At 36.7% G+C, this 27,534-nt stretch overlaps 3 protein-coding genes across 3 annotated transcripts; 1 reads left to right on the top strand and 2 right to left on the bottom strand.

Annotated features, from left to right (window-relative positions):
- Positions 1-1,267: 1,267 nt before the first annotated feature.
- On the bottom strand, positions 1,268-16,247 carry ercc3 (excision repair cross-complementation group 3). Its single transcript, XM_079629377.1, has 15 exons — positions 16,017-16,247; positions 15,161-15,360; positions 14,826-15,062; positions 14,674-14,723; positions 13,538-13,673; positions 13,244-13,411; positions 12,750-12,954; positions 10,828-11,142; positions 8,490-8,674; positions 7,161-7,363; positions 5,055-5,151; positions 3,094-3,211; positions 2,752-2,870; positions 2,481-2,630; positions 1,268-2,055 (listed from the first exon to the last, which is right to left on the bottom strand). The coding sequence occupies exons 1-15, from the start codon at positions 16,042-16,044 to the stop codon at positions 1,918-1,920; spliced, it is 2,349 nt and encodes a 782-aa protein (XP_079485503.1). The 5' UTR covers positions 16,045-16,247; the 3' UTR covers positions 1,268-1,917.
- wdr12 (WD repeat domain 12) lies at positions 16,240-22,399 on the bottom strand. The gene is made up of 13 exons (XM_079629380.1): positions 22,262-22,399; positions 22,012-22,106; positions 21,403-21,497; positions 20,407-20,513; positions 20,205-20,320; positions 19,891-20,045; positions 19,263-19,308; positions 19,057-19,139; positions 18,831-18,971; positions 18,611-18,716; positions 18,394-18,526; positions 18,238-18,310; positions 16,240-17,111 (listed from the first exon to the last, which is right to left on the bottom strand). The coding sequence occupies exons 1-13, from the start codon at positions 22,300-22,302 to the stop codon at positions 17,034-17,036; spliced, it is 1,269 nt and encodes a 422-aa protein (XP_079485506.1). The 5' UTR covers positions 22,303-22,399; the 3' UTR covers positions 16,240-17,033.
- tcf23 (transcription factor 23) lies at positions 22,064-27,200 on the top strand. Its single transcript, XM_079629381.1, has 4 exons — positions 22,064-22,559; positions 23,482-23,975; positions 24,648-24,926; positions 26,822-27,200. Exons 2-4 carry the CDS (start codon positions 23,718-23,720, stop codon positions 26,927-26,929), a joined length of 645 nt encoding a protein of 214 aa, XP_079485507.1. The 5' UTR covers positions 22,064-22,559; positions 23,482-23,717; the 3' UTR covers positions 26,930-27,200.
- Positions 27,201-27,534: the final 334 nt, after the last annotated feature.

Below are 27,534 nucleotides of genomic sequence, written 5' to 3'. Positions count from 1 at the left end.
TACTGTTCCTGCATAATGTGTAACAAAAAACAGTGCTGAAATATCTATTAAGGAGTCTTAGACTTTTCCAACAATATATAGTTTGTCATGATTAATTTAGGATTTAATTGTAATATAGTGAGGTAAACGTAGGTGTCCCGTATACGGGACAGTGACAGTTAAAGGGTTAAAAAATTTATGTATAAATGAAATGTACGTTTTAGATGTGAATTTCTATTATACCTCAACCATTTTAGTCACTTTAAGCAGATTTAAAATGATAATATGTAGGCTATGTTCCTGTAGCTCAAATGGTAAAAACAACAAAATAATAGATTTAATTTCCAAAGAACACACAGGCCTTCTGCGCTGTAACTCGCTTTAGGATTAGGACATACATAAATGTAAAACCCATGGCTTTCAATACTTCGCACACTGAAGAATATCAGGCTTGTTAATGTCCATCCATCAGGTTTTAAGATGAATGGGGATTCCGGAGTCCTCCTGGTGTGGGAGACGGGACAAGAGGAGGATTATGATTCAGCAAATCACATGAAGTTACATGGAGACAAAATGGAGAAATGTCTGCGCTGCCTTGCGTCGATCAACGCAGTGGGAGATCAACAAAGCTCATTGTGAAATAACACGGCATTCAGTATACATACAGACAACAGACTCCACTCCATCACACATTTTTTGGGTGAACAGAATTATCTCTATAATCTTATACATAATTAAAACTGGATTAATGCTTTTTATGCCACGGTTTGTTGAATGCTTGTTTCTGATTGGTTGTAGGCCTACTGACGTTAAAATATTTACACTGCGTCAAGTCCAAGACAAGTAAAATCAAAATGTGAGTGAAAGTAAAAAGTTAGCGTTTTAAATTTAAGTTTTAAACAAGAGATAGGAATAATGATTTTTTTTTACAGTGGTTTAACAGTTGAATATGATTTTTAGACTAATAATCTATCCATTATTATAAAAACGCATACAGTTCAAAATCAGTCTGAAAGGGATACTTCACTAAATAAAATGAACATTCTGTCGTCATTTACACACCTTCATCTTTCAAAACATGAATGACTTACTTCCATGGGACACAAAGGGAGTCTACAGCAGAATGTCCAAACTGCTTGAATGCTGTCAAGCTAGATTTAAAGTGAATAAACAACATAGTCTACAGGAGAAACTAGAACATTTATAATATCGTGCAAAAGTTCATTTCAGTAATTCAACTTAAAAGGTGAAACTAATATATTATATAGACTCATTACATGCAAAGTGAGATATTTGTTAGCCTTTATTTGTCATAATCTTGATGATTATGGCTTACAGCTTATGGAAACCCCAAATTCAAAATTAGAATATTGTAAAAAGGTCTTCATAGCTTTCAATTGACTGTTGATTTAAAGAATCACACCACCATAAATTATACCTGTCTCATTGTATGCATTAATGTTAATTAATGCATTGTGAACAATAAAAAAATATACAGATTAATACATGTTGTAAATATTGTTAATTGAAGTAACCTTACTAATGTAAAAGCTTACAATCTTATTAGTGCTACCAAAGTATGTTTTATTGATAAAAGTTTACCTGTACATTTCAACAACAGGTTATGTTTTGGCTTTTACATACTGTACAAAATTCTTCTTTCTTTGCAATTGCATTTCTCATAACAAATTCAAACAAATCACTGTATAATTACAAACATCCTGTTTGTAATACTATAGATATTCGATTCGTGAATCTTTCTGAAACTACAGCAGTTTTTCTTCTTTCTTAGTCTTTAAATGCCTCTGTCTGAGACAAGCAGCCATAACTTAGACCAAGTCTTTTATGAATATGCCGGCCGTCCTGCTGCTGGAAGTTCATTATTTGGTCCTGGTGCCTCCAGATGCTGTCACTGCTTCATTCGGGCCGTGAATATGTTCACTTGCGGAAGCGTTTAAACAGTGGATGGATATTCTTGATTCCCGAACCCTTGCTACCGCGGGACGCCTGGTATTCCATGTAGACTGCATCGTCTGCACCAGACATGGAGCTCATAGTTCCCATACGGCGAGAAAACTACAAAAAAAAAACCCAGTTCTTAATTAAAATAAACTTCACTGGCACGTTAAGCAGGTTAACATAAAGCATCTTAACGCATTTACAGATTAACACAATCCTTATGATGCTTAAATGTGCATCAGTGCTATAAACCTGTTCTCAGATGACCTAAACATTTAATTCACTCACTCTTAAGCCATTTTAAAGCTTAGGACAAAAAAAAAGGCACAGTTTGGAAGAAAGTTGTTTTCTATACCAAATATATAGAGCTGCACGATTAATCGTTAAAAGATCGCAATCTCGATTCAAACCATTAAGACCAGCGTGTGCCGTTTCTGTGGTTAATGATCAAGATCAGCAGTGTTTTTCCGGGCTCAGCGACAGCGACACACACTGAGCAAACAAATGAGGCAGCAGAAAGAAACAAAAACGAGTGGAGATACCTGCAGTTTCCCTCCCACTTCTCCTATCACCACTTCCTCTTCAGCGTCAAGATCAGATGCTGCCAGAACCTTGTGCAAGAGCTGCTGCTGTTCATCACGAGAGGAAAACATCAAGTCTTCCTCCTCCATCCCAGGCAACTTTGTGATCACCTAAAAAGAGACGAAAAGATTATGTGACAGACCGAGACCCAATTGAACTTCCTGTTTGGCTAGCATTCCCGATCAGAATAATCAAATTGAGGTGTTTGCAGTTCACGCATAGCCTTGAAACCTTGAAACTGTATCCCTGGTCCACCAGGAAGCGCTGTCTCTTGGTGGAATAAGCCATTTCCTGTGTGTCCTGAGAGACGAGCGAGTAGAAGAAAGCATTGTATTCCTCCGCAACCATACCTGTAAAAAAAAGGAGTTTTATATTCAGCTTTTGTTTGACTTTTTTTTTTTGATTGGTTACAGGAATAATTCATTCTAAAATATTTCAGTGCAATTCCTTCACTATAAATTCTAAAAGATCTCAGAAAACATGTACTAAAATATACAACATCTAACAATTTAGAACTAGACAGTCTAAATAGTCAATCCAGACATCCCATAATGATGATGGAGGTGTTGCTACCTTTCTTGGCTCGCAGGACTCTGCCCAGTCTCTGAGCTTCCTGACGACGGGAACCGCCGTGAGAGGAGATCTGGATGAGCACGTTTGCCTCCGGCAGGTCAAATGAAGTATCTCCTACCTGACAGAAGAAGAGAAGAAGAGACGACAGAATAAGGGTCCATTCACACAGAGTGCAATTTTCCATTCCACTACGCTTCTGTCCCGTTGTTTTTCAAACTAAATACGCTAGATGGACGTGTTTGACCGCTGCGCATCGCGTCTTTTAAGCTGTTCGTGTCCCTAGACCTTGGTTTTTGTTTTGTTTTTCGGTCCACTGACCAGCGTCACACGTTTTTAACCGCAAAATAGAAAGACAAACAATCAAACCTGCCAAAAAGATATGAAAAATCAAAATGGCTAAATCTTTAACGTGAAACCAGATAAAGGGAACAAATGAGAAAACATACTTGATCTAGCTACACAAGTTCAACTTGCTGTGTTGTTGCGTTTCAAAGCTTTTTAGTTAGTTCAGTAAATACACTAGTAAATCCATTTCCTGGAGCTAAAACTAAAAAGCATTTTTATCACTAAATGTCGTGATAAATGTTATTCTGTGATATGAACAAAGTCAACACAGTTTCTTGATCATTTTGTTGGTGTTGTCTACAAGATAGAATGCTTTACCATAATTAAACAAGCTTATACTTTATTGCAGAACAAGTCAACGGTATTTAATGGGGATAAAAAAATTTATAAACAAAATAAATAAATATGGTGTTCTTCATAATTGAGCTTTTGGTTAATCGTAGGCCAAGGACATCCATAAAAATGTACTTTTGTTTTTGCGGTAGCTCTTTATATTTCTATGGCATCATTGTCGAAGAGTAATTAGCTGGTGAAGTGGATTTACTTATTGTGGAGTCAACCAAAGTTATCATGAGCATTGTAATGTTTGAAGCAGATGTCATAAATATAAGTAGAATGGGAATATATCTAAATTAGTAGTTCATCCATAAATCTGTAAGATCTTACCTTCATGCGGTGGATATACAAACAAAAGTGCAACGCTGAAAAGAGGCGGGGCTATTATAACGTCTATTACATACCTTCTTTAAACGCCTTGCCTACAGCCCTTTCCCATGCAGATACTCTTATCTTATTTGAATAGCCTGACTTTTAAGGACAATCATATCAGCACATGAGCATCCCTTTTCCCACTAAATCATTTCCAATCATTTGCATTAAAGTAGAATGTAAAACAGCATCCCAGCATTCCCAAAATCAGTCTCTCAATTAACATACATGCATGTTTCTGACAATCCTTTTTTTTTATGCCCATCATTTTGTTGGATGTTTGATCTCTTGGTATTTGCTCAAAGTTGAAGTGTGTAATTTCTGCAACATTAGCATCCCCCTCCAAAATGACAGGTTATTTACTGCTTGATTTACTTTACCATGACTTGTGGACACAAGGGTTTAATCTTGACAACATTCAGCAATGAAATACAAGTTTAAAGACATTTAGATTCATGATGTTTTGGAAATCAGTTTATTGGCTGATTTAGATAGAAGTATGATTTTTTTTTTAAAAACAGCTTGTCCAGTACTGAGATTTGTCAGGTCATCGTGATTCGTGACAAATGATCTTAGACACAAGAATGTTATTAGCGTTTCTAAATCACCTAAACTGCAGAAATGTGCTTTTCTTGTAAATGGGTGGAACGTCAAGATCTGAAAGGAATTAAAGGGTCACAACACTGCCGGCCACCTCTGCTGAACTCTCCTTTACAGCAACATCTGACTGTGTAAAAGGGCTGTTGATATTTCATTAGATGCCATTTAAATTGAATAGCATTACTGATTGTCATCGGTTGCAGACTTTCTTACTTGCGTAAAAGAGGCTGAGAATAACACCTCAAAAATGAAAAGAAAAATACTTATCCACAGTTTCACAAGGAAATGGACAGAGAAAAGCAGTTTACCTTGGAGATGAAGATGGTATTGATTTTGGGATTGTGTTTAAAGTTTTGAAGGATCTGCATACGTTCTCCTTGAGATGTGGGTCCATAAATATACGGTCTGAAAAGAGAGTGTAAGAGAGAATGAACCGTATGTTTACACACAAATCAAAAAACCATACATACCATATTTTTCTGCTTTGAAGGACACTTTGACCCTTCATACACCATTATAAAATAAAGGTTATTTGGTGACGGTTCCATGAAGAACCTTTAATATTCAGGGAACCTTTCCATTGCGCAACAGATTCTTTATAGTGAAAAATGGTTCTTCAGATTTTTTAAAATGTTCTTCACACAAAGAAAAAAAAAAAGGTTATTCAATGGCATCACTTTTAAAAAATATTTTTTTTTTATCTTTATTTTTAAGAGTGTACAAAGGGGGTTCACATGCTAACAAATTTGTTTTAATTTGATTAGTGACCAATTCAATGGAATAGCACTCCACAGCATATTTCTAGCAGAATTACACTGTATATACATACACATGTATCATATACTATATAAACAATACAATTCTAAAATTTGCAAACAAAAGTTTGCATATTTCACCTCACAAACCCTCAGGCTCGTGCTGAGTCCCTGAACAACCTCTCGGTAGAGTAAGAGATTTAGAGTGTAGCCTTTCAATTTCTTTGAAAGATCATTCTTTGCACACTTTACAAGGAAAAGCCCATTCATTTGGCAAAGTTAAAGTGATTAACAGTAAAGTAAAGCTGATTACAAGTTGCGCCGGGGACAGTCTAATAGAACTTTCTCTGCTTTCTAGAGCACCCAGACACAAACACAAAGGATTGGTCTAACTCTTTTTGTCAGGTTTGCATCATGGCCTTACAACATACATTCAAAATCCTTTCGAAATGTGGTTAAGAGATTTTTTGGAACATTTGAGTTCATGCAGTGTGTGGATCTCTTTTGTAAAAGCTGTTCCTTTCCAGGCTTTTAGTAAGCTATGTCCTCTTTTACTAGTCCTCAAAAGACCCTAAAGAAGAGCCCAGAAAAAAAATCCCATTCATTTTCTACATAGAGATTTCATTTAGCAATATTGCCAAAATGGAAATAGCATGACCTCTGAGGTTGTTGGGTGATGGTAAATGCTTCTGTAGAAGAGTGATTCAAAATCATGTTGAATTCTCAAAGAAAAACTGCACCACCTAAAAGCTCCACCAATAAGAGAAACCACAACAACAAAAAAGCGGTTCCTTGGGTGAACAGCAGATTTTCAATCTGGCAATTTCACAGTCATTTACCAGTGAAAACCAATAACGAGTAGTTAATTCATGCATAAATTAATTGAAATACATGTAGTATTTTTGTCTTGATTTTCAATAAACTGTTGCATTGAATCTAGGTCTGGGTGATATTTCTACTTGTATCTATTTGGATAAAAAAAAATCTGTATTTATTTCTTTAAAGAAAATTATATTTCACATCCTGCCCAGTGATATCCTACAAACAATGTTCATATTGAAGCTATGAAAACAAATATAGTGAATGTAACCATGTAGGCTATACTATATATTATGTTTAAAAAAAAAGGGTTAAAATCACAATACATTCTAACATTGTAACAACTACATTACAATCCAAAAACAAAGAGAATATCGCACGATCACGCGAATTTGATCGTGGGAAGCCAAAATCGTAATCGTGGTTAAAATTCGATTAATTGTGCAGCCCTATTGGATTATGCACTTTCCCCGCAGCAGCCCTCAGCTAATTTTCAATGCGCTCGTAATATATCAAAACGGTACTGCCTCATCCTATATTGTTTATAAGATATACAAACTAGATATACAAACCCTAATTGAATCTAAGTTTTGTTATGTTATGATTCATAGAGCAGGTTGGTTTGGTTAATGGCTTATAATAAAAAGAAAATTCAAGCCTATAGAGCAAATAAATGGGGAAAATACATATTAATATAAGAGGCCATTAAAATAGTTGAGCTCTATTACAAACTTTGTAAAAAATAAAATAAAAAAAATGAATTGGCAAGCACAATGTTGGGGTAAACGCGCTGGTGTATGCACGAGTGTGCGACCGTGTACAACTAAAATAAGGCATTACTTGTTCAGACGGATGGCGTATTCTTTCAGAGCGAAGACGTTGTCGGCAAAGACGATGATCTTGTCGTTTCTCCGCTCGTGGTAGCGGATCAGGAACTGACATGCACGGAACTTGTTGGGATTCATGGTGTAGAACAGAATTCTCTTCTTCGTCTTTATGGCCACATATTCACGATAAAACTCAGGAGACATGGGACACCATACCTAGAGACACAGGGACTGTGAACACTCAAGGGAAATGTAGGTTTAAAGCACACACAGGAAAGCCCCATTCAAAAAACTAATACATACAACACCCAAAAAGTCTTCTGAAAGGACACACATTCACATAGCATAAAACTGCATAGTAATACTCAGGGATGGAAATTAACTTTTTTGTTCACCTGCCACTGTGGCTGGTGGATTCCAAAATCTACCAGCCACCCACTCAAAGTTTTTACCAGCCACTTTTTTGTTTTTAACCGACAATGTGTAACTGCATGTGAAAATTAATACTACAAGATCTACAATGCTTAAGCCATTTATTCCATAGGGTAAAATCTCAAGATGTGCCTCCTCTAAAAGTGTCAGGGTGAAACCGCATGCTACTTTTATTTACCCGCCACAGTGGCTGGTAGGTGAAGCGAGTTTACCAGCCACAACACAAAATCACCAGCATTTGGCTGGTGGCTGGTGCTAATTTCCATCCCTGGTAATACTTAACTTTACTAGAATAAAAAAAGAGTAACAAGGAAAATTTACAATGAATATAGATAGACATTTCCATGAAAATACAATTTTTGAAAGTCTGTAGGTACTTTGTATATTTTTAGGCTATACATCTAATTTATATATTTGCCTCACTGACTGACTTGACTGCTAAATGTATTCTTTTAGTTAAACAAAATACTAAAAGATTTACCAAAAATGTTATAAATAGTCTGATTTGCATTGGAAATTGTACCATTTAAAGAACCTCTTTGTGTTCAGATTCAGAACACAGCAAACAGTGAACAATGCATAGGTCAGTACAAGTGTTTTTCTGCTCATGTGGCTAAAGAGTGTGCTGGGCTTTGATTAGTAAGATCAAAAATTACAAAGCAATATTGAATAACAGTATTGTATTTTCTTTGTGCACCAGGCTCCAAAGCCTCTAAATGCAATGTTTCATAAGTTCATACACCCTGTTGACCCCCGGACACGATTCAGAGATCAATCTAACAATTCACATTGTGAAATATACACATGAAAAGATCATTTGTTGTATATTTTGTATTATGGGGAGAAATGTTCGATTCATTTACTGGATCACAATGGTTTTAGTAAGAAATGTATATTTTCGCCAGCTCACCTCAGCACACTGGACTTTAGCAATGTAACCATTGTTCTGTAGTTCCATCCAGTTTGCCTCAAAGAGCTTCGGCCCGATCAGGAAGTTAAGATCGACAATCTTATCGTCCTCTCTCACTAGTGTGGCAGTGAGACCCAGTTTACAATGAGCCTGGACAATCGTCAGAACACGACGGAACATCTTTGCTGCAAGACAAGCACAAAAAGGTCAAGAATCTGTATGCTTTTCATTTACATTCCATTTGTGTTTCAAATAATTTCTCTGTCCTCGTTGAAAGAATGCTGAGCAAAATACTTATCCACAGTTTCACAAGGAAATGGACAGAGAAAAGCAGTTTACCTTGGAGATGAAGATGGTATTGATTTTGGGATTGTGTTTAAAGTTTTGAAGGATCTGCATACGTTCTTGAAATTTAGCTTGAAGATACAGACATAAAAATTTTGTTTTGCTGTAAATTTGAAATTAGGTGGCTGCTTTTTTTCTATTTCAATTTGCATTGATCTTTTGACATATAAGAGGTATTTGTACCAAGTTTCATAGCTTAAAACATCCAACTCCTTATAAACAAAGCATTTATTTAATCAAGCTTGAAAAACAGCTTGTTTTGATTTTGGGTGACCTGTGACGTCACATTAATTTGCATATGCCTGCCTCCAGAGCAAGACATTGACAATAGTTATACATCATAGGCTCCACCCACTGGCATTCAGTCTTTTAACGGCAGACATTTGTCTTCACAGGACGCGAGCGTTGCGTCAAAGGCAATAGAATCCATTATAATCCCTGACGCTGTCTACACTGGATACGGTATACAGATGCCAGTTCAGTTTCTGACACACTCCATGTGCTTGAGTCGGTCGACAACAGGACAAATGGAAGAGTGAAAGAGCGATCGCTTTGACGCGTCCAGTTTAAACAGCTCATTAGCGTCTCTGTACAAACTTCAGAAGGATCCCAGCGTCGGAAACAAGTGGATGGTTTATTTTAATGGCATCCCGGATCACGTCTGAGGATTATATGTTTGTCTTCGGAGCATTTTGTTCTGTCAGCGAGGCACAGTGTAATGGAGAGTTTGCAAAGAAACTTTTGTAGAAAGATGAAGCAGTCAACTGTACTGGATCTGACAGCAGCTGCACCACAAACCTTATGTAAATGACGTGTCTATATGAATAATGTTTTTAAAACACTTACTGGCATGCAATTGCGAGTGGGCGTTAATACGGTTTGTATGCAGCGATGGTATAACAGTGGCCTTTTACTGACAAGCCTTAAAGGTCAAAACCCATTTAAAATTCATAATTTCAGACAGAGGGTCAGAACGAAGGTTAAAAAAAAACTTTTTTCTACATATCTTTTTTGCAAAGTTTATTAATATTATAAGTTAACCTCAAGGAACATGTTAAAATAATAAAAAATAATAATATCATGACCCCTTTAAATGGTTAGTTTACCCAAACATTAAAACTCTGTATTTGTTTATTCATTCGCAAAGTCTAAGTAATCAACTGCTTCAAAAAGTTCATAAAGACATCAGACACGCAATCAATTTGAATCAAGCAGTTTAATCTAAGTCTTCTAATTGACACGAATGTACATAGAACACATCAAATAACGGAAGCTCAAATTAAGGATAAGAACAAACCTTACTGGTCCACACATATTTCTGCTGTTTACTTTTGATGTGCTCTATATTTGAGAATAAAAGCAGAAATAAAACCCATTCATAATTACAGTAAAGCGATCACGTCTTTTCAGAACACTTAGAATAAACCGCTGGATTCATGCTTTTATTAATTTTTTGAAGTTTGAACATGTTGATTAATGTCTTCTTGTAGCTCAAACAGAAGATCTTTGATAATGCATGGCGCTAAAAACTTTTGATTCCCAGGGAAAGAAAGAACTGATAAAATGTGTATCCAAGTTTCTTTGGTTAAAACCATCTGCCAAATGCAGAAATGTAAATGGTTACCTAGACTCTCAATGGATGGACAGAAATAATTAGAACATTAGAAATATCTTAATTATTTGAATTTTTTTTTTTTTTTAAGCAACATGAGGATAAGTCAATGATGACAGATTTTTTGGGTAAACTAACCATTTTAGACTCCAAATTTCCCATTGACTTAAATTCTTAAAAATATTCGCCATTGAAAATCTAACCAACAGCAGTGATGACTGAATTACGGATTGTTTTTAGTCTTGAAATTTCACTGTGGGTGGAGCTAACTATTGCGAAGTGAGGAAAACAAAAACAAAAAAAGTGACCAAAAAAATGAGCAAGGAAGATGTGATTTATTGCATGACATTTTGTCAAGTTGCAATCCCAAACACAGCCTACCTGGGATTGTGTGCACCTCATCCAGAATAATGAGCCCCCACTCTTGACTTTTCATCCACTCCATGACCCTCTCAGCTTCCCATGAGCGTTTGGTGGTGTGGCCCAGCATAGAGTAGGTGCTGATGGCCACTGAGCAGCCGATGGGTTTATCTTTAGCATCTGAAGTGAAACGGCAGATCTGGGAGTCATCAATGGTGGACCACATCTTAAACTGAGCCTTCCACTGTTCCACTGACACAGAGGAGTTTCCCAACACCAGGCAGCGCTTGCGCACTGTGCAGGCAGCAGTGACGCCTACCAGTGACTTACCAGCACCTGTGGGAAAGAAGAGTAGAATAACAAAAGACCTCAATGTAGATTCAATTTATTTTAACTCAATAATACCATTCAAATAGCTTCTAACCCCGAGTTGCTCTAGTAACTTAATCGTAAATTCTTTGAGTTTTTCATTGCTACTTAAGTACACTGTAAAGTTTCTGTTACTGACAACAGTATATTATCGCGCTATTGAATTGGAAACTGATGTAGGGGTGGGCGAATCAGCGCGATATGACTAAAATCTTATTTCACGATATGGGTACTTTTAATATAACGATATATATCACAATATATATTTGCTTTAAATAAGGTTATGATATCAAACATTTTTATGCCAGTATCATTTACTAGCCTAAAAACAAATCTCTCAAGCTAACTGAAGACTCATTAAAAAAAGAGCAAAGAAAACAAACTACAATCAAACAAAGACACAAATTAAATAGACCTAACTGAAAAACTTCAAGCACTAGAAATGCTACATAGCCTAAAATGTATAAAGTAATCAAATGTATAAAAAAAACAATGCATAGTCTTTACTGTGTAAATGAAATATACAGGTGAAACTCGAAAAATTTGAATATCGTGCAAAAGTTCATTTCAGTCATTCAACTTAAAAGGTGAAACTAATATATTATATAGACTCATTACATGCAAAGTGAGATATTTCAAGACTTTATTTGTTATCATTTTGATGATTATGGCTTACAGCTATGAAAACATTTTCACAATATTCTAATTTTGAATTTGGGGTTTTCATAAGCTTTAAGTCATAATCATCAAAATTATATCATATTATATCAGACAGTGCTGAGAAACCGTCTCTCAGAGAGAGCGCACATATACTGAAATGAAAATCTTTCCCTGCTAATTGCTCTTCAACGGTTTAAAATCAAATGTTTTTAAACCGCAATGATTAAAAACGTATGCAAACAAGAAGCTTTCGTGACCATGCAGCACAGCAACGTCACATGAGCGCAACCGCGATAAGAGACGCGATAGTCCAAAATCTCTACCGGTTACTTGTGTGTACTGGTACATTGCCAACCCCTACTGTGATAACCAATGGAAGAGACCAAACGTGACGACAAGTACTTAATTCAACAGTTTTTATATGTATACTGTATACATGACATTGATGAAGGGTTGAACCCGAAAACGTTTTGCACTCTTGCCCTTTATTTGTGGCCTCTGGACAATAAAATCCCGTGGGCGGATCTCTTTTTTCCTTTTGGATCTACGCACCGCAAGAAGATCTCACTCATCAGTTTGGGACTAATGTTTGGCGCTACACCTTTCCATCCTCTAGCCTAGTTATTAATAAATATTACAAATCTCCATCCAGGCTGTGGCAGAACTCCTGAATATCCATGCATTTATCATAAGATACATAAGAGAAAATTATAGCAAATAGTCTGAAATTGATAATTTCATATTTATTTTGGCCAAATAATATCATTTAATTTTGTAATGACATATTCCAAAGCCTAGTCTGTTTAGTTAGCTGTGGGTGCAGAGCCCCACTCTGCTATAGTACAGGACTTGGCATCACCTGCTTCTGGGAAGAAATAATTCAAACACTGAGCAGATATTCAGAGATGGTTTACCGCAAGGCAGGACGATGACTCCAGATCGAGCTCTACCGTTCCCAAACATCTTCCTCAGACTCTTTTCCTGATATGGTCTCAGCACAGCGGTGGGCTTCAGGTCCATGTTAATGTCAGGGTTCACCGTGTCATTACGGAAGTCGTATTCCGCCAGGAGGGGATACTCCATCTGAATGCAGCGCTTCTGAATTTCCTCAATCATTTCCTACAAAGGTTCAGCAGAAACAGGAAGGAGGAATTAGATTATTGTGCGTGAAATTGAATGCTCTAATCTAACGATTGGACAGCTAATACACATTCTTTACAGTCAGGGGTGAAGGAGGGACTTATTTAGAAGGAGGGGCTTATTCCAACATATTGCGCATTGCACTTTCTCCCATTCATAGTGATATGAGTGCACTGTCTTTGTATATCTAAAGTCAATGGAGGAACTGTCAAGGTAAACAAACTATAAATTCACAATGAAGTAACATCTCATTCAAGCAGACACACACCTGACGGATCTCAAATGACACTGTTTGCGTCTCTTCCTCCTCCTCCTCCTCTTTATCCATCTGTTCGTAGTAACTGAAGATGTCCTCTGGTACCTGAGGTCCTGAGCGCTGCTCATCTGCAGGCTGGGAGGTGGATGGACCACCATTGTCCTGCTGAGACTTTAAGATCTGGACAGGGTGACACGACAGGTTTTGGTACTAAAAATTAGCTTTCTGCTTCGTTATAAGTGTCTTTATGTCAACATGTTTTTGTGCTGTACGCAAAATTGAGACTGTGTATGCATTCATACTCACTGCTGATTTGCTAGAGATGACCTCAGTGATGAGCTCAGTCTCCTCACCATCAGCAGACCGAAGACGACAGTCCCGAATCACAGGGTCCTGTAACAGCCTCTGAATGACATCAGGGAACGCACTCTCCACAAAGTACCTGTTCTCAACACACACACAGGTTCTCATTCACTAACTGTGTATACGCGGACATGATTTGTGTGTTTTATGCAAGTGAGTTAAATTGGGCACGCTGTTGTTCATTTAGAATACTCCAAATTCATTAACGTTAGAACGACATCAAGAACAAACTAGGTAAATTAGGCATTGGAAGTTGTTAGAAGTTCTACTGTGTGTATAAAATTAGTGAATGAGACCCAATGTCTTAACCTACTCGTCTGCACTATTAATGCCCTGTGGTTGTTGCACAGTCTAGTTTACTTATAGGTGGCAAGCAACTACGGTAAGTGCATACACTACCATTCAAAAGTTTTTTAATACTAGAAATTAATACTTTAATTCAGCAAAGATGCATTAAATTAATCGAAACTGAGAGTAACGAGATTTCTATTTTAAATAAATGCTGTTTTTTAACTTTCCATTCATCAAAGCATACTGAAAAAATTACGGTTTCCACAAAAATGTTAAAAAGAGAAACCGTTTTCAACATTGTAGTACAAAAGAAGCGTTTAATGAGCACAAAATCAGCATATTAGAATGATTTCTGAAGATCATGTGACACTGAAGACCTTGCCATTAGAGGAATACATTACATTTTAAAATATATTAAAATAGAAAATAGTTATTTCAAATTGTAATAATATTTTCGATCCTATGCTTTTGAGTAATAGTCGACAATAAAGTTATCTTTCACCATTAAAGGAACTATTAAGTTTCAGAATCAAGTACATCCAATCTCAAGATTCAAAACTAAAAATTTTCATTCAAGGTCAAGTAAATCCAAAGAGTTTATGGTCAAAAAAATGATTTACAATTCACTAACTTCCACTTAACTACTACCAGCTGCTCAAAATGCCACCCATTATCCAATGAAATGACAGCAAATCATTCAATAGGCTATATATTCAATAAACAGAGTTTTCAACGACATAACTTACTTTAGTGAGAATTAATGAACAATGTGTAAAAAACAAACTGACCTGTTGTGTTTCAGGACCATTTTGACTTTACCGTAGCTTACTGTGCACAGCTGCAGAAGAACAAAAAGAGAGAGAAAATGAGTGGCTTTGGTATATACCGGTATATAGAAATTGTAAAATTCAGACAGACTTGACTGCCAGCTCACACACACCTTAATAAACTGCACTATGCCATCTGGCACAGAGGTCTTGCTGAGTTTCTGCAGGTACTCAATGATGTCAGAGGTCTGCAGGCCGACGCTCACGGCGGCGTAGAGAGAATAGGCCGTCAGCTTGTACTCGTGCGCATGAATGGGTCTGCACACTGGCTCTGATATGGCCACCAGGAAGTCCTGAGCGTATTTATACACAGGAGAGAACGCCTCTAGGAAGATGTGACCATCAGGAGCCTAGAAGAGTCAGGCACACAGATAAAGGGATAGGGACCCTCTTAATGGCGGTGGCTTCTGTTGTGAATGGCTAATCGATCAAGGATCTTTAGTCTTACCACCCAAAGGGGTCGTGAAGTATGGTCGTTCTTGAGAAGCATCTGTAGTCTGTAGTCTTTGGCTCCATATTCATCCAGTCTAGTGCTGGATTCCTCCACCTGCTTCCCAGCAGCTGCTGGAATGGCCTCCTGAGACTCACTGCCTACCAGCTCTTCGTCCTCCTCTTCCTCATCATAATAACGCTTCTTGGACTTCTTATCTAAAGTGAATAAACAACTACTTCAGCAATTTAAACAGGTGATGATCAATCCTGCTATTGAAGATCTAATTTCGGTTCAAACCTTGCTGTTCAGGTGTCCTTGGTAATAGTTTAAAAGGATTGTTAAAGTTATTCCAAACCTGTATGAGGTTCTTTCTTTTGTTGAACACATTCTTCAAAATATCTTCTTTTGTGTACAACAGAGGAAAGAAATTCATGCAGGTTTGGAACAACTTGAAGGTAAGTAAATATTGACAGAATATACATTTGGGTGAACTATCCCTTTAATAGTGTTTAGAAGCAATATATACACTGTAACCTTTGTGAAAAAAGTAACGTTACACGGAAATAATATAACGCTACTTTGTCTTTGAAATACGGTTCAAGTGTAACGTTACTGCATATCGGCTAAATAAAATACACTCTGATGTAATTTCTATTGAACTTGAATGTCATGTATTTAAACATTTGTTTATACATTACTTATGAACAAAAATAAGTTCATGGTTATCTTTAAACAATCATGACACCGTAATGTTCTCAGCTAGATCCGTTAAAAACTGGTAGATATCAATAACAGCACACCTTGCATTGCTCCATTAAACTGTATTGATTAAATTCATGTGTTTATTTCTTAAGAATGGCGTCTATCTTACCTCGGTCACTCTTATCTTTCTTTCCCATGGTGTCAGCCCTAGAAAACACTAACCTATAGTGAATTGAGTGATGGTTTTAACACATTTTAATAGCAAAACTGCAAGAGGATTCATTAAGACGTCACTGCTTTAGCGGCCATGTCCAGGACGCTCTTTCTCTACGGAAAAAAAAGACCCATGTAAACCAACCACGAACACCTACCGCCACCTGCAGGCTGCACGTGTAAGTGCGCAAACTTTACAAAAGCTACAACTTAAATATAAATCATTCAAACTGCAGTGAAATAAAACACCGTTGGCGTTTTAACTTAGAATTTATTTCACTACAATACAGTCCAAAGTTCAACATTGTCTGGAAAGGTATAACATTTAATGACAGGACGTCATGTGTGGAAGAACTCACATTCAAAACATATAACTTCTGAAGTAAATAAAACTACAGAACACTTCACAATTTACCAATCTTAAACAACTTAACTAAAGTCATTTAATATTTGTTTTATATGAAAAGGCAACAGAGTAAAAACAGACAAATGACTAGTTTCAGACACTGTATTGAGCATCATAGGATTAAACAATGAATATCAAAGCAAACAAAAACATAAGACAATGCCTTACATATAAAACATGAGCAGCACATATGTGTAGATCATTGGTAAACCCACTCTTATGTAAATTGTTGCACTGAATTGAATTAGATAATTTACTCAAGAACCGAATGAGACAATAGGCCTTATTCGTGAAACAGAACAAATTTGTGCAATTCATTCTTAAAACTATTCATACATAAATCGACACATTGAATCAGATGCGACACCGTGCATAAGAATGGTTTTACACATAAATAACACAGATGTGTTTGTCTCTCTAAGGCTGTAAGGTCTTCTGGTCTGTTTGTAGCTGGTTTCCAGAATACAATTTCTGTTATACAGCAAAGGAGACGCTGCTTATGTTCCCATGGCGATCCTAAAGTAAAATGACGGATGCGCTGTGGTCTTGGCGAGAGAGAAGACAGTTCTATGCCCCGGCATCCGAGACGCAGGCGGAGTATCTGTATGTGTAGAGTTTGTTATCTGCTCCTCCACTCAAGATCAACTAGAGAGAAAAGCAGACAAATAAAAGAGATTGAGATCCACACATAGAAATATCCTCCAAGTTTAATCACTGTTAACCCTTTCCCTGCCAGCATTTTTGATACACAAAAATGTCATGGCCCTCATAATATTTTGTAGTACGATTATATGAACATGCACTATATCAAAAGAAAGAACAGAGCCTCTGCTTTCAAACAAAAAACATTTTATTCTAGCTTCATGCATTCTTTATTATCAACACTTGAATGTGGGTAAGTTTCATAAAATAAAGGAACATTTTAAACAAAAAGAGAAAATCACGTTTTTTTCCCCCCCTCAAAGACTACAATGTGCATAAGCAATGCCTTTATCGCTTGTTTTTGCTACTTTTTTGCCCGTAGGGGAATACTTAAATTGATCACCGATCAAAGTTAGCCATCTCAAAGCACATCTTAATTCTCTAAATGCTCCACGAGGAGGCGAGGAACGAGGAGTGAGGAAGCTTCCAGAGGAGCTATGAGCGGGGATGCACTGTCTGGTGTATCCTACGAGGAAGTCTTTCTTGTCGAGAAACCTGATGCACATATACATTCTCCACCCTGTTCACATCTGTCACAATAACGTTAATTTATGCTTTACCTTTGCAGTTTAAATAAACCATACATCTGACACATATTTCAACACGGCATCTTGCCTTATTATTATTATTGTGCATGAATTTCTTAAACAAACAAACTTTAACAACATACGGGCAGATCCTTTGAGCGCAGCTGATGACGCTTTGAAGACGCTCGAGTGATCAAGAATATTCTAATATACAAATAAGCTTTCCTTCGACTTCATTTCCTTGCATCCTACAGGGGGTGGAACTGAGACGCGAGGAAAGGAAGCGAGGATGCAAAAATAAGGAACCCTGTGTTTTGATCCAGAGATTCTGTACTCTTTCAGAAGATGCTTAAAGCTCCCTCTACCACATAACAATGAAAGGGTTTTGTCAATGCATTTAAACCATTTTCCATGTTCCCATCTTCTGCTATAAGCTGATGTACCTCTGGTGCTTTCGTTGTTACAAAAACACTCAAAAAATATGTCAGTTTAAAGTAGATCTTTATTTTTAGAGTTTCAAATATTTGAATGGTTTGACGTACCCCATTCTCTGTCCAATCAGCACACAGTACTTTGTCTTCATGGGCAGCAAGATCATACAGAGGAGCTTTACAGCTGTAAAGAAGAAACCAAGACTGTTAGGGACACACATAAAGGAGCAGGACGGTGATGTGGTACAAAGTATCTGAGTCACACACCTCCTGATATCCCACAGTTTGACCACATTATCTAGAGATCCTGACACCAGCTGATGCTCATGAGATGGAGACCACCTGACCACCGTCACCCAACCATTATGGGACGTCAGTGACAAGAGAACTATAGAGCCATCTGGAAAATGAAAATTGACATGAGTTATGAAAATAGCAGTCAGATTGAGAGGGCATCATTATACAGAAAATCTCTGATAGTCACCTTTAGACCTTGGGTCCCATAGACGCACATGTCTGTCGGTGCTGCCCGAGGCCAGACGGCGACACAGAGGAGAGTATGAGATACAGTTGAAAACCTTACTGCCCATCTGCAATGCAAGAACATCAGTCTCTAAATCCAGCAGCCCTTAAAGATTACACTAGTGGTGCAAAATCCAACTCTATCGATTACTACTCTTTTATGAAGTACTGATGTCACTCACTAGCGTACTCTTCTGCCCGCCAGTCTCGGCATCCCACAGACGGATGGTGTGATCCCATGATGCACTGCACAGTTCCTCTGCATCCATCCAGAGCACTGAGGACACTGCCTCATTATGGCCAGAAAGAGTCATGAGGGGAGTCTAGAGCAGAACAAGAATTTATGAAACCGCAAACCATGAACTGATAGCAAGAGCCTTTGAGTCAAGAACATGTACAGATACTCACCCGTGTGAGCCCCATCTGCTCCGTTTTCTGTTTTTTGCGTGGCCTGTTGGGTTCCTCCATTTCATCCTCTTCCTCTGTTGGCACTGAGGACAACAATACAAGTATTACTATACATCCTTTCATTGTTTTCCTTTTTTGATTGGTAGACGGTTTTCCTCGTGTAATTCAAAAGGATTTTCACAGAAAAAAGGTTTCTAAAAACGTACCTGCTGACCATATCTTTAGCATTTTGTCCCATGAGCCACTGCAAAACTGAAGAGGAAAAAACATGACATAAAATATTAATATACAGTATATATTTATATCTTTTTTATATATTGTTTTATACAAATTAAAAAAGCAGAAATATACATAAACTACTGTTCATATTTTGGGGATAGTAAGATTTTATTTTATTTTTTTATAAAAATGCAGATACAGTAAAAACAGTAATACTGTGAAAAGTCTTTAAAAATTACAATAACTTGTTTTTTATTTTAACATATTATAAAATGTAATTTATTCCTGTGATGGCAAAGCTGAATTTTCAGCATCATTATTCCAGTCTTCAGTGTCACATGATCCTTCAGGAAATTATTCTAATATGCTGATTTGCTGCTCAAGAAACAATTCTGATTATCAATGTTGAAAACAGTTGTGCTGCTTAATATTTTTTGTAGAAACCAATTTATTTGAAATTGAAATCTTTTGTAACATTATAAAATGTCTTTAATGTCACTTTTGATTAATTTAATGCATCCTTGGTGAATAAAAGTACTTATTTATAAATAAATAAAATGAGTACATCATACATTTAAGTCAAACAGACAGAAAGACTAACGAACACACACAAACCTTTGTCCTAGTAGGGTCAACGGCAACTGCGTCTACACTTCCTGCGTGTCCTCGGCAACAGTGTCGGGCCTTCACTTTATTCCGTTCAGAATTCCACTCCCACAACATGATTGTTTGATCAAGAGATGCCGTCAGGAGCAAAGAGCTCAGACCATCTAAAAGCCACAGGACCATCAAATGGGCAAATTCAGAAACCTCATGCATCATTAGTTCTCTTAAACGTCAATACATAAATACACTTAGATTCACACATAAACGCATATTAGGCATCTCATACTGGTTATCTATCAAATAAACACTTGTACGTTTCTTACCTCTCTTCACCCAGGCTACATCCTTCACAACATCAGTGTGTCCAGCCACAGTCATCACAGCCTTCCCTTCCATAGACCAAATCCGTGCAGTCTTATCATAAGAGCCTGTGAGGATCCTGGGCACAAAGCAGAGAAACGACTTGAATAGATCAGCCACAAAACATTTTTGACTTCTGTTTAGAATGTTTTGCATGAAGCGCACCATTCAGAATCTGCCTCCACCGAGCTGATCCAGTCATCATGCATGATACACTCCTCTGGCTGTGGGGCTGTGAACTTCTCCACATATTCTATTTCCACCACTTCTTCCTGTAAACACACACGAGCATGTAATCATATTTGTTTTTGCATGTTGAACAGATTAGCTGTTGCACTTTTATAGCAGTTTAACTGTTAAACACAGCTTGAAAAAGCTAAACGCCACACCAATTCATATGGATTACTTTTACAATGCATTTGTGCTTTTTAAAGCATGAATTTTTTAGTTGCATGGATAAAAATAATGAGAGAATATATATATATATATATATATATTAAAAAAAAGAAGCTTCATTTGAGTTTAAGACAAACAGAAGAGGTATGGGTTTGAATGGCATGAGGGCAAATAAATAAAATAAAGGGCAGAATTTAAATTTTTAGGTGAACTACTAAGCTTAGTCTCACATAGGCTGAGTCCGAAATCGCAGAGTAGGTAGTTCTTTTGAATAAGTAATTACTTCGTGACCATTAAAAAAAAAGTATGTTCTATATAGTATGAATGTCTATATTATGAAGGTACCCCAGATATATTTGTCATGTTGTCATTGGCCTACCATTGATCACTGGTGGCCTGTGGCCTCATGGGAGAGTAAAAGTGTCCATTGTATGCACACTTCAGAATCTTGCCGGAAGTAGCATGTCATTCGGGTATATTTTGTCTACCGTTTTATGTATACTATGAATTTGGACTCTTTTCTCAAAGGCTGCATCTGAAATCGCATACTTCCCAACTATATAGTAGGTGAAAAACAGTATGTGACAAAAGTAGTATGTCCAAATTCACAGTACTCATAAAAGAGTAGGCAAAAGTACAACTGTCATGTCAAAGTCAGATGTATTGGCAAAAAAACAGTCTGAACATAGTCAAAAGGTCAGTGAACAAACTGTAGGTGGTCTATAGATATGTGTTGGTGAGAGTACATTAAATGCAATGCCATACCGTTGAGATGTTCTCTGTCTCCATGTGATTGGCCAGCGAAGTGCGGAGAAACTGTCCCCGAACCAGAAAATCAAACTCAACATGTTTGTGTCCAGCTGGAAAAAGAGACATAAATGATGTGAATTTATATTATAAAATACAAGAAAAATATATCCAAGCGCTCCAGCTTCAAATGTTCCGACATTTGAGAATCAGTAACACTTTACAATAAGGTTAACATGGACTAAGAATGAACAATACTTCTACAGCATTTATTAATCTTAGTTAATGTTAATGTCAACATTTTCTAATACATTATTAAAATTAAATGGTGTATTTGTTAACATTGTGAACTAACATGAACAAGAATGGTGAAAAGAAATGGTGAACATGAAAAGATGAATAAATACTGTAACTAAGCTCATTGTTAGTTCATGTACTTACATTAGCTAATGTTAACAATCAACAAATGAGACACTATTGTAAAGTGTGACCAGATATTATAATTAGATTACGGTACACACAATTTTTGGGAAATTATTTTTAATAAGTCGTATAGTGGGCAAGTATGCTGCACCATAACAAGATAAAAACACGTGTAAATGAATGACTGGTAATAAACAAGCTCACCATTCTTCGCTTCCAGCAGTTTGTTGATGACACCACTGAGATCCGCCACCTCAGAGGCAGCAGGGATGGAGAACGGAACATCATCTATCAGATACCTACAGAGAAGAGCATTTTATATCTGATACATACACAGCCTACATCTACCATCATATGAACACTGTAAATACTACTAAGCAAATTCATCTGGATATCTCTTATCTAGCTAACGTTACAGCTAAACGTTTCAGCTATTTGTGTTAAGCATACTCACTTTTTGTTTTCGGTGAAGAACCGGGCCTGTACCTGCGACATTTTATCTTATTAGACGGCAAAACTATATCGAAAACACATCTGAATACAGGCGAACTTCACTCTGTGTGGAGACACTTTCCCACCATGTGGTTCCCAATGCGTGCGAGTGGAAGACATGACAGTCGTTCGCAGAGCAATCGATGACTGACAAATGTGCTCGCAACTAGTTACGTCTGAGTTGAGCTCCAGCCCAAATTGACTGAAGTTTCTTTCTTCGGATTTCCAGTGAGGAAAAGATGGTAAAAGGTTTTTTCAAAGTGAGTTTCTTACAGTCCAAACCCATTTAAACAACATTTTTTTGTAGATATTTTTAATATTTGAGTTGTTCCATCAACACATGAGATGCAGCACAATAACAAAAATTCCTGCTCTCTCAGATCTTTTTTTTCCTAAAAAGCACCAATAATCTCACATGTCTAGAGTTACAGAAGAGATCTCAACAATGTATCGCATTGTACCATCTGTGATCAAAAATCAGAATTTAAATTTGATTTCTCATCAAATTCTTCTTAAACCAAATTTTATGGCGAAACACTTTCACCTATAAAAACAACTATCTATTTTACTCATTTTTATCATAAGAGATAAGTAGTACAATCATACCCCGAATATAAACATTGCATTTATGTATATATATAATATGTATATATACATATATATTATGTATATATATTGTTGAAATATGACCTACTCATTGCCAAGTTGTGTGATTTCTCTCATGCTTTTACTAGGCATATGTTGACATTTTTTCTTATTTCATTCTATTGCTATTATTTACCCTAAAGAAAAATGAAAGTATAAAAATATGTGTTTATGTCGTGAGCTATGAACATTTCCTTTTGGGAAATAGCCTACTATTTCGAACATTAGATTAGATGGAACTAGTATTTTTTACTTCTGTGACTAGAAACACCAAATCCATAGTTCAAGAAATTGTGCAAGTACAAAAGAACTTTGTTTTCCTGCATTCTTTTCAAATACGTGATGTCTTGTCAGCCAGTAGCAGTTAGACAGCAGATGTGATAATATCCATGTCCTTATCACTGGTAACAGCAATATCTCATGTTTAAATGTATCATCACGTCTCTTTATCCAGATATCCTTGACATACTAGTCCCATGCAGTCTGATCAACACCCATCACGTTGACAGCCGACACAGTAACTTTTCATTGTTTTAGGTCACGTCGCCCCAGCAGGCCGAGGGGTCAAGGTTGCGTCTGCTGTGGGTCCGCAGCTGCAAAAGGTCTCTCTGTTTTTCCCAAGACCCTCCGCTGCTGCCGACCTGACTGGGGACACCATGCAACTCTCCTGAGTCTGCTCCCTTGGCAGTGAGCACCCGTGGGAGGCAGGGCGAGAGATAACGTACCGCTTGAAGATCCCCACATTACCTCACCAGATAAGACAGAGGGAGGGGATGGAGCCGAGCGCAGTGGACATTGGGCCTTTGGGTGGAAGAGAGGGCCGAGCCCCTTCACGCAGCTCGAGGGAGACACTAAAGTGCTGTCATTTAGAGACTGGTTCGGTGGCCTCGCCGTTGGTTCCTATGGCTGAGCGAGCGGTACGAGAGGATGTGGCACAGGAGCGGGGAGAGATGGGAGGAAAGAGTGTGAGGATGCACAGATGGACACAACCATGCGTAAAACAGGCAACACATCAAGAGCCAAAGAAGTGGGTGAGTGAACAAAGTAGCGGATGGTTTGCACTTAAAGGGATTTAAAATCATTTGGTTATAAAGAGTAATGAGAAATCATCAGTTTGTTTGTGTGTATGAGCATCAAAAGTGAATATCATGACTTTTCTCATAGTGTGACTTTTCAAAATTAGCCCCAAAATAATGCGTTAGATTTTTAAAAATGAAATGTATAAATAAACATTAATAATTAAATTAATATAAAAAACAATAATATTATAAATTATAAATAAAATGAACAAATAAATATTCACTTTAATATTATAAAAAAAATAAAAAAAATATTCATATTATTCTAGTTTTTAATGTGCTAACAATATAATCTGTGATGAAAAAATCTGAATAGACGCATTTTTGTTAGTGGTTTCTTTTTGGACCCTGTATAACATATTTCAGACCCACTTTATGTTATCTTCAACTACTAACATTTCATTTAATAATTAGAAACAATGCACTTATTGTGTATATATATATATATATATATATAGGTACAAAAAGCTTTTTGCAATACCACATGAAAACAATAAATACATTGTACCTAACAATTTTTTATTTATTTATTTATTTTTTAATGTAGATATAAGTTAAAGACACCTAATATAAAGTGAGACCTATACCTCTAAAGACTCCCCTCATTCCTTTGGATTGTCTTAGGCAAAGTCTGGGCCGACAACTCCATCCAGAGCATATAAGAGCCAGAACTCTCCTGAGAATGCAGCGAGAGAGAGGAGTCGTGTTCGAAACCTCAGGCAAGCCTTCCACAGCCTGCAGGCGGCTTTACCCTCCGTCCCTCCCGACACAAAACTCTCCAAGCTGGACGTGCTGGTCCTGGCCACCAACTACATCGCCCACTTGACCGAAACCCTGGACCAGGGTGGGATGTTGGGGGACCATCCAATCCTGCAGAGAGCAGAGTACCTGCATCCAGTGAAGGTGAAAGACTCTTCACTAAATTCTCTATCTATCTATCTATCTATCTATCTATCTATCTATCTATCTATCTATCTATCTATCTATCTATCTATCTATCTATCTATCTATCTATCTATCTATCTATCTATCTATCTATCTATCTATCTATCTATCTATCTATCTATCTATCTAGAGCAGGGCGCTGGGGTTTGAGGGGACGGCCTCAACAAACTTCTAAGGAGCCTCATGATGACCTAAAATCATTTAAATTAAGGCAAAACAAGCTTGAAATTATGAAAAATGCTAAAACCGCTAAATATTAAGGCATTTCTTTTTACAGTTTTTCTCAGTCGCTTTGGTACATTTCTTGAATCATCCTTAAGATTGGCAAACCAGTAAGCGCATTTCTCAAAACAATTAATTCAAGCAGCATCACACAATGGATTACCTGCAAAAGCCTGTAACTTGCTCAAAATCCTTAGTTCATCTCTCTACAGTAAGTATTTATGTCAATGTATCAGTGCCATTAGAATGACAAGTACTTGAGTCATTGTTTACAATCAAGGTAGTCAAAATGGTTAGTCATGTTGTCAATATAACAGTGCTTTCTGTCGGTATTTTCAGATGAAAACTATGGCTATGATTTTGATGACAATGATTTTAAAAAAAAGACTTTACAGCTGTATGGCATATATAAATTTCAACAATAGAAATGTACATATTACTCGTGGGATATTGACTGGACAGGACAGATATTATTTTGTGGTTGTGTGTTACATTATGTCTCTATAAAGTATATTTACTGTATAATGTAAAATGCAAGTGGACTACAGTAATATAGCATTACAGTAAGTATACAGTATTAGTGAACATTGTCTGATTACATAATGAATGATTGAGGACACGGTTGTTCTCCCAACATTTGGCTGTATACTTTTCGACCCACCTCGGACATAAGGTCGTGATTGAGAACATGGTTCACTAGCGGCCCTTATTTCATCAGAAACATCTCTATAATCTTGGCCTCTTCTACCTCTTCCACTGTTTTTCCTCCGTCCCACCACTCATCCGTACTCCTCTTCTTCTTCCCAGCTGTTGACCCTGTTTGTTTCCTTGTTGTTCTTACATTGTCAGAATTTGTAACACTGTGTTGTGCTCTGTCTACATATGCTTGCTTGCCAAATGAAGCTTCATGAGATGCACATCTAATGCGTTACATTCCCCTTCGTTAGTGAAATTCAAAACCCACCTTCGTAATTCATCAATTCAGGTTTCAAATGTATAGAAAATATGCTTGACAGTTTATGACAACTCAACCATTTTGCATTTAATGACTTATGCAAGGAACTAATGCCTAGATGTTTTGAGGAGTAAGACTCAACAGGAAAACATACAGACATACAACATTCTATTATTCATAAAAGTATAATATATTTTGATCAACAGGACATTAGCCATTGATAATAGGTAACAGCAGACATTTGTACATAATCAATTGCATGAATGTACCAAAGCATTTTCAATTTGTCCAAAAGAATGAGAAATTGCTTTTATGATGTCCACAATATGATGTGGAGGTTGAACAAGTCGTTTTGAGAATTTCCGTTTTGATCTGAGAAATGCACCTGAGAAAAGCGAATTAGAAAAACTGTATTTGGTTATTTTTATAATGAAAATACATCCTTCTAGTTATGCCAGGCTCCAAAATATCTGATTGGGTAGAAATTGTGAGTGAGGGGAGGCCTTCAAATATTGTTATGGACAATGGGTGGGCCTTGAAGACAAAAGGGGTTGAGATCCACTGATCTAGAGATTATTATTCTTTTTTAAGGATTTATTTGGATATTTTTATTATAACTAAGCCTATCTATAAGCATTCTGAAGGTATCCAAATATACTTGTATCCTCTTCAACAGAAATGGCCCATGCGTTCTCTTCTCTACTGTGGGAACATTGGAGAGCGGCTGGCAGGAGCACAGATCAACCAGGAGGCATCTTGTCCACCTAAGGTCAAAGCAGACTAATGGACTGAGAAAATGTCTGAGAACTGTTGGACAGTTCCATTTTTTTGTGAATGGAAAATATAGATTTGAGCACAATTTTTTATCTCTTTTATCAGTTGTTTCCACATTTTTTTTTACCTTTTATTTTGATAAATCACTATATAATTGTTTACACCACGTATATACTGTATAGTCAGTTGTTCACTTGTCCTAGTCTTAGTAAGTGCATAACTGTCAACTAATTTGTATTTGTTTGTACAAACTGAGAGAAATTATTATCTGTGGTAATATCACATCAGTTTTATTTTGTCATTTTTAGGAATTCCTCGATTAGGGTGTCTTTAATTATGTAGAATATTTTTAACTGTTTGTTGGCAATTAAAAAAAATATATATATATATAAAAAGGAAAATTAGAAGTATTAATAATAGGAATACAAAATATTATAACAAGTATTTTACAAGAATACAAAGAATTTGGAAACTCATATTTTGAAAAGTTAACATTATTAAAAATGTTAAGAGATAAAGTAAATCATTTAGGTCATCGGATAATATCCCATTATTTTGAACGACTTATATTGATTGTAGGGAAGAAAAGTTAGATAACTCAGAATACATTCCCAT

Source organism: Phoxinus phoxinus (assembly GCF_949152265.1).
Source record: "Phoxinus phoxinus genome assembly, chromosome: 11".
Taxonomy (NCBI): Eukaryota; Metazoa; Chordata; class Actinopteri; order Cypriniformes; family Leuciscidae; genus Phoxinus; species Phoxinus phoxinus.
The sequence above is the reverse complement of the archived record's forward strand: the minus strand, read 5'-3'. Positions and strand labels throughout refer to the sequence as shown.